General features: G+C 42.0%; 1 protein-coding gene across 3 annotated transcripts in view; it reads right to left on the bottom strand.

The window, feature by feature from the left end:
- Window positions 1-5,013: 5,013 nt before the first annotated feature.
- The window catches only part of PFKL (phosphofructokinase, liver type), a 238,173-nt gene continuing 229,582 nt past the window's right edge, over window positions 5,014-13,604 (bottom strand). For 2 of the 3 annotated variants that reach the window (XM_088451029.1, XM_088451031.1), the window contains one exon: window positions 5,014-5,924. In XM_088451029.1, coding sequence (XP_088307155.1) covers window positions 5,777-5,924 — 148 coding nt within the window. In that variant the 3' untranslated portion in view covers window positions 5,014-5,776. The remainder of the gene's footprint in view (window positions 5,925-13,604) is intronic. The other variant, XM_088451030.1, reaches the window with a different exon arrangement.

The following is a 13,604-nucleotide window of genomic DNA, read 5'->3' on the forward strand; positions in this document are numbered from 1 at the left end:
TAAAAACACAATTTATTAGCCACAATGTTAAGCTAAACAGTAAAAATAGAAATAAAGGATACCAATGATAATGATAGTTAGACTGTAGTTATATAAGACAAGCTGCTAAAACAGAAGGGTGATAAAAAAAGTCTCTTCAATGTAACATTTCTGACATGTATCAGTCCAGGTAGTAAAAATGAATGATAAAAAGAAATAAAGTCTCACCCAGTCTGATAAAGGGTCTGCAATGTCCAATCCGATTGAATTAAATATATTTCCTATGGTGCGCTGTGTGTGCAGCACAAGAGAGTGAGGATAGGAGCTATCGGAGTGTATGAATGGATTTGAGGGTGCCGTGGTATAATTCCTACTCTGGTTATGTGGCTCACCTCACCTTAATCAGCTTCTTTTTGTGCAATCTCCATTTAAAACTCCTGGAACTGTCCCCGTAGTGAGCTCTAAAGGTGGCACTGTGGGTAGGAGGCCACCGTGATGGAACAGCACCACGTTGTATTAGCCGCCTGGTCTGTTGGCTCAACTTTTACCTTAATAGTCAGCTGAGTGATCTCAGTTTGAAGCTCCTGCATACAAGCGACAAAGCACAGTGGGTTAGCTCAGTGGCCGGCAGCTGTGATTCAGCTATTTGGAGGAATTGAGCTGTGACACTCTACTACTTAAAGTGCGGGTGGTAATCAGAAAGACAAAGGATGTCATCCACAGCAGGCAGTCTGTCTTTAGTTTAGCAGCAAAAATCAAAGAAGCCCATGCGCCTTAACGCGTTTCTCCAGGACTTTTGCTCCCAGTTTCTTCAGAAGGAGGGCATAGAGACTTTGCAGTACTAGATCAGGTTTATATAGAGCTTGGGGTCACACCCCTTTCATTTATTAATTTATTAGTAGACACCTGTGGTAGTACCAGAGTCTCATTACATTCCAAAGGTTTCAGAAGGTTATTAAGAATTAGAAGTTAGAAAGCAATACAAATAAAAAAGTAAGTTATACATACATGATGTGCAAACTTTACAAAATAAATGTGTACATGCATATATGTAAAAAATAACACTTGTATGGATATGAATTATAAATGTACTGTGTATGAGATACTCATTAGAAGACAACATAAAAACCAAGGACAATAATAATAATAAATTAAATAACTCAGTATTTCTATTATTTGTTTATATGAATTAAATATGTCCAGTAGTTTGTACCTAAATGGGGTCTCAAACACAGATTAGATTTATAATACTTTTTAATTTATTTAGTTATTTGTTTTTATAAATTCCTATTATATCTTATATATTAGTGTTATTCTAAAAAAATAAAAAGGTTAATTATTCATATTACCAATACAATATAATCCCCCATACTACAAAACTATTCTGCTAGTTCATGGATACAATAGAGGGGAATAAGATATTCCAATATCTATTGATGGGTTACATGAGAGTGACCAAATGGTTGTTTACAAAGGAATTATTTCCACATGAGATATTACTTGGAATAATATATATAATAAGAGAAAGAAGAAAGAAAGATCAGGGAAAGACTATTAATCGGCATACAAGAAAATGCAAATGGAAAATCCCTATAGAGATAAATTTACCACCTAAATATGAGACACCACCTAAATGCCATACAATTATGTGAACACCAGGATTGTAATCATATTATTTAATTATTATTGATAACCCAAACTTCGGTGTTTATTAATTGGGTCAGGGGGGAGAGAAAGAAAAAGTGGTATAAGAGGATAATGATCAGCACAAATGAAGCATACGTATATATTACTTATCCACCAACACTATTACATATAGGCGAGACCTAAAAATCCAATTCAATGTTTTCATTAAGGCCTTCAAGGAAGAGAGTGTGCATTAGATTAATCCAATATGCTTCTCTAGCGCATAGTTTACTATGTCGGTCCCCTCCTCTTTGTGTGAGTTCAATATGTTCTATTATGGTGGCATTCAAAAGTTAAGAAGCAGCATTATGCATCTCTGAGAAATGGCATGACAGACTATAGTTTTGGAATCTTCTCTGTTCCTACAATGCTCAAGATACCTACTTTAGAATTGTCTAGTTGTACGTCCAATGTATTGTTTTTTTGCAGGGACATATGAGTACATATATCACGTACTCAGTTTCACAATTTACAAAAGGTCTTGATTTGATGTTGCTTCACACAGAAAGGTATTTGTCCTATTTGTTATAAATGTGCATGTTGTGCATCTATTGTGATTACACCTAAAGCATCCCACTGGCTTGGGAGCCCAGGGAAATGTAGATGGCATATAAGTAGATGTATTGCTAATTTGCCTTTTGAAGTGACTAGGAGCTAGCTTAACTTGTAAGTCGTCACCTTTTAAGATCACAGTGGGTTGGTCCCTCAATTCTTTCTTTAGGATTGAATCTAATCGAAGATGAAAATTTCTCTTAATAATTTGTTTAATTTTATAGGAAGCGCTGTTTTGTTTAGATACAAAGACGATGGATTTGTCTATTGTGTTAGTTTGAGATTTTTCCTTTTCCTTAATTTTTTTCTCATCATTCACCACAAGGAGTGAAGATCTATCTAAAAGGGTGACTTATTTTAAGGCTATATCAAGCAACTGTACGGGATAGGATTTTTCTTTAAATGAGTATTAATACTGTGGCCTGTTCCTAAATTTTGGCTCATCAGTGCAGTTGCTTTTTAACCTTCTCAGCTGTCCTTTGGGAATGTTATTCAGCCAGGCTCTTTGGTGGTTACTGTTGTACTCAAGATAGTTGTTGCAGTCTACATCCTTGCGGTAGGTAGATGTGACTATTTTATCATCTAGGATTCTTAGTGCTATATCCAAGAAATTAATGGAATTAGGGTGTAAAGTGCTAATGAATGTGAGATTAAAAGTGTTGGTGTTTAAGTGTTCAACAGAATTTATGGCTGATTGATAATCCCCTCTCCAAACAAAAAATAAATTGTCTATATATCTAGCGTAGAGGTCCAGGTTCGCACCAAAGTCTCCAGCCCAAATGTGGCGTTGCTCGTATGCGCCCATATAAATATTAGCGTAACTAGGTGCGAACCTGGCCCTTATTGCTGTCCCAAGTGTCTGTAAATAAAAAGTGTTATCAAATAAGAAAAAATTCTGAGTATATATTGAATCGATGTTAAAATAAATTTCCGCTGTGGCTGTGAGATCCCCAAATCATCTGCAAGACTCTACTCCACTGCCATAAGTCCACAATGGATGTATTCTTACAGGTGTCTACTAATAAATGAATCAATGAAAGGGGTGTGACCCCAAGCTCTATATAAACCTGATCTAGTACTGCAAAGTATCTATGCCCTCCTTCTGAAAAAACTGGGAGCAAAAGTCCCAGAGAAATGCGTTAAGGTGCATTGGCTTCTTTGATTTTTGCTGCTAAACTAAAGACGGACTGCCAGTGCTTGATTACATCCTTTGTCTTTTCGATTACCACCCGCACATTGGAGGAATTGTGCTGTGACACTCTACTCCCTAAATAGCTGAATCACGGCTGCCGGCCACTGAGCTAACCCACTGGGCTTTGCCGCTTGTATGCGGGAGCTTCAAACTGAGATCACTCAGCTGACTATTAAGGTAAAAGTGAGCCAACGGACCAGATGGCTAATACAACGTGGTGATGTTCCATCACGGCGGCCTCCTACCCACAGTGCCACATTTACAGCTCACTACGTGGACAGTTCCAGGAGTTTTAAACTAAGATTGCACAAATAGAAGTTGATTCAGGCTGAGGTGAGCCACGGGACCAGAGTGGGAATCTATTTTTACTGTTTAGCTTAACATTGTTGCTAATAAATTGGGTTTTTATATTGGATTACCAGAGCTACGCTTTTTCCTTCTTTGATCTATTTGTTTAGTGGGTTGCAGTTCCCACTTAGTGTAGCAGCTCAGTAGTTTAATATAGTCCTCACAGACTATAATGCGCACCTGTTTTCGATTTCAAATTATCCATGTATGTTACTGCCTAAATTCCTGAGAAAGAGTGCTTATATATACACATCGCAATGTTAGAAGAACAACATGTATAATATCCAAAACTAATAATCCTAGTTAAAACTGCTTATATGTAATAGATAGCCATCCCACTGTAATATGCAGTGAGTCTCAGCTAACCAGAACTCCAGCAGCGCTCAAAACCTGTTTGTACTTGACTCTGAATCCCCGTGAGCCTGCTGTTACTCAAATACCTGGGGGAGGTGCGGTTGGGCACACTGTCATCCTAGGAGTTACCTAGCCTTCAGGGTTTTCATCCAGAGAGCATACGGCGGCGCCTTGCACATTGCAGCAGCGTTGCGTCCTGGGATGTTCAACAAGCCTCTCTCCCCCACAAAGCCGGCAGCATGTTGGTGCTCTGTAATCCCAGCCGGCGGTCCTCCACGAGGAACCGTTGGGGTTTGAAAGCATCAGGTGCTGTGGAAGCCCGGGAAGGTGTGGGGCACACCGGCTCTAGAGCAGCCACGTGAGTAATAACATGCCCGACCGCTCTGCTTAAAAGCGGCGTGTCGGGAAGCAGTAAATACAGCCACAAGATCTTTTACATAACAATGTATAAAGCTTACCTTTTTGACAGCGCCCCCCCCTCAGACGTGTGTCTGGTATGGAGAGATTCAGTGACTATGTAGTTGGGTGACTCTCCCAGGGGCCGTGTTTAGAGTGGGATACAGGGCTACACACGAACCTCTATTCGATCTAACTCCCACTCTGCTAGTGCTTGTCGCCTGTTGCCAGGAACTAAGCAACTAAACCAAACAGCAGAATAAAGAAATTAAACCTAACTAAAAGCTAGGACCTAGCTAGTGCCTTACTCCAAGGCATTAAAAACAAGACTGAGGTTCTAGTGGAAGTGGAGGGGTTATATAGGGGGTGGGAGACAGTTTTAATTAGTTAGTGCCCAACTCCACACCTCACTACGCATAACCCAGAAGTAATGGCATCCCCCAGATGGATGAAAAATAAATGATTGTTAGCTGCGAATGCACATAAAAATGATCTTCATGGAGACGTTTTATTATTTTAGTATGAATTTATACTTATGTCTTCCTTAGCAATATGATAGTTATTACATTGTCTTGTTTAAACTTTAATCAAAACATTATTACATTATTTACATACCATACACAAAGTTATTTGCTTTTCTTTAAAAACATTGCAGCATTCTTCATTTAAATACTAATTTATATTCAAATCGCCCCATTCTCATAAAGAAACATTATGTAAATCTATAGCTGCAGGGCTACAGAGGAAGTCATTGGTGTCCAGAAGAAACTCTCTCCTGCATAAAAGTGGTAGATACAGAGCATCTCAATATTCAATGTAATTCATTTAACATCACTGATGCAAGAAACAGGAAAATAATTGCAAAGTAAAGCAGAGAGGCTGCTGGTGGTTGAGCTATGGTTTAGTTCTATTTAAAAATTTAGTTAGTGTAAGAAATTGATTATTTGTATTTTTAGAAAAGGTGGAATTTTCATTTAGACAAGTTATAACAATTGATAGGAGTTCATTACAGTAAGCCAGGGGTTCCCAACCACGGTCCTCAAGGCACACTAACAGTCCAGGTTTTAAGGATAGCCATAGCTGGGCACAGGTGACTTAATTAGCACCTCATTTATTTTGATTTAACCATCTGTGCTTAAGCATGGATATCACTAAAACCAGGACTGTTAGTGTGCCTTGAGGACCGTGGTTGGGAATCACTGCAGTAGGCAGTATTAAAACAGTTAAAATTTATGAGATGTACAGAACATCACATGTCCGATGTATCAATCAGAAGCCTTTATCTATGCTTAGAGTCCTACGCGTAACATGTTCCATTTTCCCTGGAACATATTCTGTTAAGCTGATTTGATAGTTAGCCAGCATCTTCAACATCAGACGTAAATTCAGCCACCACTGCTCTTTTGGCATTCTGTGCCTATATGACAAAAGAAAAAAATACATACACAGATTAACAAGAAGCAAAAGACCACATCTGCACTGCTTGCAACATTACAAACTGGGATGCACATTTATTTAATCAGAGAAGCAGATCAGGAAGACTAAGTGCACATTAAGCACTTGCCAATAAGTACCTGACTCTCAGGTTCATTTACGTCTGTTTTCTGGAGACTGCAAATTGTTAAAAAATCTTTGTCAGTTGCAAATTCTAAGTGATGACCCGATCGTTCCAGCTCTGAAGAACAGGGGGTCAGTATTGTGATTTGCCTACTACAAGCATTTGCCAAATCCTGGACATTTGGGATAGAGGCACAGAGAAAAGGGATAAAGTGGGGGATTCAAAGGGCCAATAAAGGTGCCTTGAGGAACCCCAACATAGATGGAGTGGAGAAAAGCATGTGACAGTAGTAGAGACATTGAAGGAGAATTCAGAAAGGTAGGATGTGAACCAGGAGGAGACAGTGCTGTGAAGGATATCAATGTGAAAAGGGTAATCACTGTATCGAAAAATGCAGAAAAGTCAATGCGTATGATCAGGAAGAGGTGACCTAAGTGACCTTTTGCTTTATCTAGGAAAACATACCTCAGTTAACTCTTTTTCTTCGAGGTCCATAGGGTCCACAGGATCTACCTTGGGGCTTTGTAGGTGGAGTGATCCATTGCACCAAGCAGCTTTGAAGCTCACAGCATGCACAGGTCCTCCCCCTTATATATCCCGCTCCCAGCCAAAGGCATTCAGTTTGTAAACAAGCCTAACGGTAAGAGACGGACAGTGGAGAAGAAAGTACAATGTACACAAGAAAAACTCTCAAAACACGAAGAGGGATTCAATAATACAAAAAAGAAAGGAACAGATCCCAACTGAGGCCAGGTGCGGCAGGGAGGCTGCCCTGTGGACCCTACGGACCTCAAAGAAAAAGAGTTAACTGAGTTATGTTATACCATAACTCTAATTTCCTTCTTCAGGGTCCACAAGATTTACCTTGGGGACATTCTAAAGCAGTTCCCTTAAGGGTGGAGACGCTCCTGAGGAGAATTCCCCACCCAAAAGGAAGCATTCTGGGAGGCAAAAGTATCAAATGCATAGAATTTGATAAAGGTATGGACAGAAGACCAAGTGGCCGCCTTGCACAGCTGTTCAGCCGAGGCGCCATGTCTAACCGCCCACAATGGTCCCACAGACTTAGCAGAATGTGCTGTCACCTTGTTCGGGACAGGGAGATCAGCATGTGTATAGACCTGAGAAATAGTCATACGCACCCAATGAGCCAAAGTCTGTTAGTTAGCTGGCCAACCTTGTTTGTGAAACCCATATAACACAAAGAGCACATCTGATTTCAAGATGGAGCTGGTACGATCCACGTAGGGCATGAACCATATCCAGGGAAGCTTCACATTTAGGAGAGGTCTGAAGACTGATAGGCTGGGACTGCAATTTCTTCATTAATATGAAAACGGGATACCACCTTTGGAAGATAACCCACTCTAGTATGGAGGACAGCTCTAGTTTGATGAAAAATCAAATATGGGGAGTGGCATAACAGTGCTGCCAAATCAGAAACTCTGCGAACTGAGGAAACAGCGAGGAGAAAAAGTGTCTTCGCTGTCAACCATCTAAGGTCCTTTATCCAAGGGCTCAAAAGGAGAAGCTTGCAGTGCCCTGAGAACCAAAGATATTTCCCTCGGTGCCACCGTAGGGACAAATGGAGGTTGCAGACGAGAACCTTCTGCAAAAATGTTCTAACATCTGGCAGGGGAGCAATTCTGTGTTGGAACCATACTGACAATGCAGAAACCATTGCAGACAATGCAGAACTCTCAAGGTAGCCAGGCGAAGACCTAAGTCTAACTCGATCTGAAGAAAAGCAAGCACTCACGAGACCCTGAAAACTTTAGGGTCATATTTTCTTTAGGAACACCAAAGAAAAAAATGATTGCCAAATCCTGTGATAGATGTGGGCCGAAGCAGGCTTCCTTGCCCTCCGCATCATCTGGATCACAGAAATAGAGAAACCTTTGGCCTTTAAGACTGAAGACTCAAGAGCCATGCCGTCAAAGCCAGCCGAGGTAAATCCAGATACAGGCAGGGACCCTGCACTAGCAAATCCGGTCGTAGAGGCAGTGGAAGTGGACTGTCTATGGATAGACATGTCAGATCGGTGAACCAATGTCTCCTGGGCCAGGCAGGAGCTATTACTATTATCCTGCGGTTTCCTGTGGGAATTATCCCATCTAGAGGAAGACTGTCCCTTTGCCCTACCCTTTGGGTGAAAGGACAGAGCTGACGACTGCCTATACTTAGGGGTAGTCGTAGATGGCAACCCCGCAGATTTAGATGTCACCAGAGAAGAAACTAGGTCATCCAGCTCTGGTCCAAACAGTACCTTCCCAACAAAAGTCAAAGACACCAGGGCCTTCTTGGACCCTGTATCCTCCTTCCAGGTTTTTAGCCAAAGGGTTCTTCGAGCCGCAACCAAAATTGTCGATACCCTAGAAGCTAAGATACCTGCATCAATGACAGCTTCCCCCATATACATAGCTGCTTCTTGCATCTGTCTGACATGAGACAGCTGTTCTCTGGTAGCATTCGGCATGCTATCCTCTAGAGCCTTCGTCCATTCTTCCATAGCTTTGGTTACAGCCATAGCTGGTCTGGTAATTGCTCCAGATAATGAAAACACTGATTTTAAATAGTTATCAAGTTTTCTATCTGTAACCTCTTTCTATGAGGATGCTGCAGGAATGGGTAATGTAGAGCACTTGATCAATCAAGTTACTGAGCATCTACCGATGGAGGAACTTCCCATTTGTTACACTCACCAAGTGCAAATGGGTATCAAGAGGTTAAGTTCCATGTAACATGAAAATGCTTATTTGGAGTACACCATGCTTCAGACATTAGATTCGTCAGTAGTAAAGACTGGGGAAAATAATCTTTAGCCACCTTCTGATGCCTAAAGCCCGGAGTCTTAGTATAGAGGAAGAGGAGGTTCCGCTGAAATCTGAGGACAGATGTAACCGCTCTCACTAGAGAGGGGACATCAACGGAGGATTGATGGTCTTCTTCCACTGAGTAAGACCCCGAACTCTGAGTATCAGAGGTCGATGATGAGGTTGAGTCAGGACTGCTTCACGCACGACTCCCCACACGAGGAATCATATTGGCTGCCATCTCCCTGACTGCGATCGCAGGCCGGACCCCAGCGATGCCGCTAGCTGAGCCACGCCGAAATCCCAAGGGCATATAGTGGTACTTGCGTTTCTGCATCGGTAGAAGGAGTCACAGTTTATGCGTTGTATTCGGCGCCTAATACCGCTAACCTCAGAAGTTAAAAAAAAGTTAAGTTAAATCAAAAAAGGAAAAGCCAGGGACTGCCTAGGCAGTTCCGCTGTTAAAACGGTGCATCTGGATACTTGCCGAACACAAGACAAAAAAACTGATTGCCTGTGGCTGGGGGCGGGGTATATAGGGGGGAGGACCTGTGCATGCTGGGAGCTTCAAAGCTGCAAGCTGCTTGGTGCAATGGATCACTCCAACTACATATCCCCAAGGTATAGATCCTGTGGACCCTATGAACCCTGAAGAGAAATTTACAGAAGAAAAAAAAGCAATGCAGTCAAGGTTTATTAATGTATATCTCAATCAGTTGGGAAATGACACGGCCTAAATGAGGTCAGGGAAGATCACTTAGAGCTACGGGTATTTATTTCCACAGATAACATTCCAATGTTACTAATTAAGGGCCTGATCCAGCAAGGAAAGCAGTTGCTAATACGCACGCAATTGGCCGATTTTTGCGTTCTGTGCAGGCATCGCAGTGCGCGTATGTGAACCAGCCACTGTGATCGCAGTGACTACGCAGATCCATCACAGAGTGATTGAAAACAAGTTCCGTTTGTGGGTGGTGACGGGAAGGGGGTTGGTCAGTGAAACACAGGCATGCCAGTGTGTTTCAGCGTAGTTGCAGGAGGGTGCATAAATTATCTGCTACTATGCCCTACGCAGCCTGAGGCCTCAGAGCATGTGTGGAAGTTAGCAATACCTGAGTAAGGTCAGACCTTGTGCAAGTGTGCGGGAGGCTTGTTTTCTTGCTAAACATTACGGATGTGTGTAAAGTAAAGTGGGCATCCTTATGTTGTGTTGCAGTGGCATTGCGATTGCAATGGATTAGCATACTATCGCATTTGAACTGCGTGCGTAATCACTATTGCATTCGCAGCTGCGATCCATAATGAATCAGGCCCTGAGACTCTTTAATGCATTTATCCTGGTAATAATTATGCCTTTATGGAAAGTAGGACTGCAAGGAATTTTCTCAATTTTTATGTAGCCCAGTGATATCAAATACTGTCAATTATCCATATCATTTTGTGAGTATTTGTGGTTAGATTGCAGTCACATATGTGATGGGTTCAAACACACCCATAGCAATTATTGTTGCGGATAGCCGTAACATTAAAGGAACTTAATTTTTTCTTCTTGCATTCTTGCACATCACAAGCAATGTCTTACATTGCCTGCTTACGTTATTACCACCCATCTTCAAAACACCTGGACCATACAGAAGTTTTTTGAGATCTCTGTAAAAAGTCTGCAGATTAATTGCCTCCTCATAGGGGATTTAATTATTCTATTAATTTCATTCCTAGTTCAAAACTCCCTTTGGGAGGACAGCAGATGATAAAGAAAATTAGATAAAAGGGGAAATGATGCCTTCTAGGTCACTTGACAGTGCAGGGTTTTTCTTTGTTTCCAAGAATGACGGGGCATTGCATCCTTATATAGAACTAGCTGGGATACCCGGAGTTGCCCAGGTTGAAGAATGGAATCCACCTGAAGCCTTAATTTTTTACATTGTCCTCATCTATAACCCCATTGCATTGATTCTGAAAAGGACCCCACTGTTTTCTAACATGGTTTTAGCCCTGAAAAGGACCTATCTATCCATTTATATAGAGTATTAAGATACTGTTACATCAATACTGAGGTATAAACAATGTTGTATAAGCAATGTTGCTGTAATACTGGAGGAAGCAACTGAAATTGCAATCTGCTTTTGGCTACAAACTTTGGCCAAGATTACATTTAGGAGGAATGCTTTTCCTGTTCCTCCAGTTTTTCTTGTTACCATAGAACTATTTCTGTTATATACAGGTTGAGTCTCCCATATCCAAATATTCCGAAATGCTGAATATTTTTAGCATGACTGAGATAGTGAAACCTTTGATTTTTGATGGTTCAATGTACACAAACTTTATTTAAGGCACAAAATTATTAAAAATAAAGTATAAAATGACCTATAGGCTGTTTGTATAAGGTGTATATGAAATATAAATGAATTTCATGTATGTACAAAAACTTTGTTTGAGCCACAAAATTATTGTAAATATTGTATAAAATGACCTGGTGGCTGTATGTATAAGGTGTATATGAATCATAAATGCATTCTGTGTTTAGATTTGGGTCCTATACCTAAGACATTTCAATATGCTAAGCAATTATTCCAAAATACGGAATATTCCGATATCCAAAATACCCCTGGTCCCAAGCATTTTGGATATGGGAGACTCAACCTGTACAACTTTTTGATCTGACACCAATCTGGGCTCATTCTCTGTCACAAATCTCTGCAAAATTATATCTTGTTTCATGTAACAGGTATTTACCAAGATTGGAAGTGTTACTTCTGTCAGGAGTTGGAAGCCCTAGCTGATGCAAACTCTTGCCTACCATCTGTTGAATTTTGTCCTTCAAGCAGATGTGAGCTTGATTGAACATTGCATTAGTGTATTGTAACCTTAGCTCAGGATTGGCTCGTCTTGCTTCAAAATTAATGTCTTTACTCATATTTTCTATGAAGTCAAGCCAGGGTGACTTAGTAGGTGAAGTGTGACAGTTGATCCTTAGACTCACTGCTCCTCCACTGGAGCTTTGCCTGCCCCCCACTGGTACATTTCAGCCCATGATTACACATAAGTAACTAAAATGTATCTGGCCCCATAGCAAGATTGTCAAAGGCCCCCCCCCTTAGTGGAAGCAGGAAGGTGGACAGCATGGGCCAGAATGTGATTGGGGGATTCTGGTGGGCCCCATATTATTATTATTATCCTTTATTTATATGGCGCCACAAAGGTTCAGCAGCACCTTACACAGTACATAAATGAGCACACAAGAGAAACAGTTGAAAGTAATACAAAACAATGCAGGACAAGGACATGGTTTATAAACATACAGTAGTTGCATAAAGGGGAGGGGCAGACAGACAGGGGCGACACCGATGGGGTAGATAGTGAGGAAGGAGCATGGAGCAGTGGGTTAGGATATGTGCTGCGGAATGTGTGTGTTTAAGATGACCTGATATAATGTCAAATTTAAGTCCTTCATACATCTATCTCTATTACATAAAAAATAGATTTTTGTTTATGTGTTATTTACCGTATATACTCGAGTATAAGTCAAGTTTTTCAGCACATTTTTTGTGCTGAAAAAGTACCCCCTCGGCTTATACTCGAGTGAAGTGTAGCGCTGACCGGACGGAGTTCGGTCAGCGCTACACAGCACAAACACACAGTCGCCGGAGCCGGCAGCTGTGTGCTTGTTGTAATCAGCAGCCGCTGAGAGTCTGTCAGACTCTCATCGGCTGCTGCTGCTCCCACTGCGGGAGCCATCTTCTGGCTCCCGCAGTGGGTAATGGGAGAGACGTCATGAGTAATGACGTCTCTCCCATTCAAAGCGGCCGGAGGCGCTGTTAGCGGCGGGACCTGGAGTGGGAGTTTTAGGTAAGTGATTTTTTTTTTATTCTTATTACGTCTCTCTCTACTGGGGAGGGGGGGGGGGAGGGACTACTGGGTCACTACCAGGGGGCGATTACTACAGGGATCACTACCAGGGGGCGATTACTACAGGGGTCACTACTACCAGGGGGGGATTGCTACAGGGGGAACTAAAAGGGGGGATTACTACTGGAGGAACTACCAGGGGGGGATTGCTACTGGGGGCACTAAAAGGGGGGGATTACCACTGGGGGCACTAAAAGGGGGGGGGGATTACTACTGGGGGCACTGAAAGGGGGCATTACCACTGGGGGCACTACCAGGGGGGGATTACTACTGGGGGCACTGAAAGGGGGGATTACCACTGGGGGCACTACCATGGGGGATTACTACTGGGGCACAACCATGGGGAATTACTACTGGGGGCACTACCAGCTGCTGTATTTCCCACCCTAGGCTTATACTCGAGTCAATAAGTTTTCCCAGTTTTTTGTGGTAAAAGTAGGTACCTCGGCTTATATTCGGGTCGACTTATACTCGAGTATATACGGTACTTGAGAGATGTACAAAATAAAGTTGTAACACTTTAATTTGTGTGTGTTACATTTTAGCATCTAAATACATCCCGCTAAAAATGCAGCTATTATGGAACTGTCCCGCCATCCTAATACAGTAGTGAATACTTTAGTCCCAGCTGCTGGGTGCTATGCCATGCTCCTGTGAGTGGGTGCATCACACATGCTAGACCCACACACAAATGGGTGCAGCCATGCCCAACATGCTGTGGTCCCACAGGATGTTGCTGTATCCGGGACCAGAATTTCTCTTGGCAGCCCTGGAGGTAACAGGCATAACCAGGAGGGAATGGGGCTTATGGAGCATA

Source organism: Taudactylus pleione, unplaced genomic scaffold (genome assembly GCF_031769625.1).
Source record: "Taudactylus pleione unplaced genomic scaffold, aTauple2 ptg000536l, whole genome shotgun sequence".
Taxonomy (NCBI): Eukaryota; Metazoa; Chordata; class Amphibia; order Anura; family Myobatrachidae; genus Taudactylus; species Taudactylus pleione.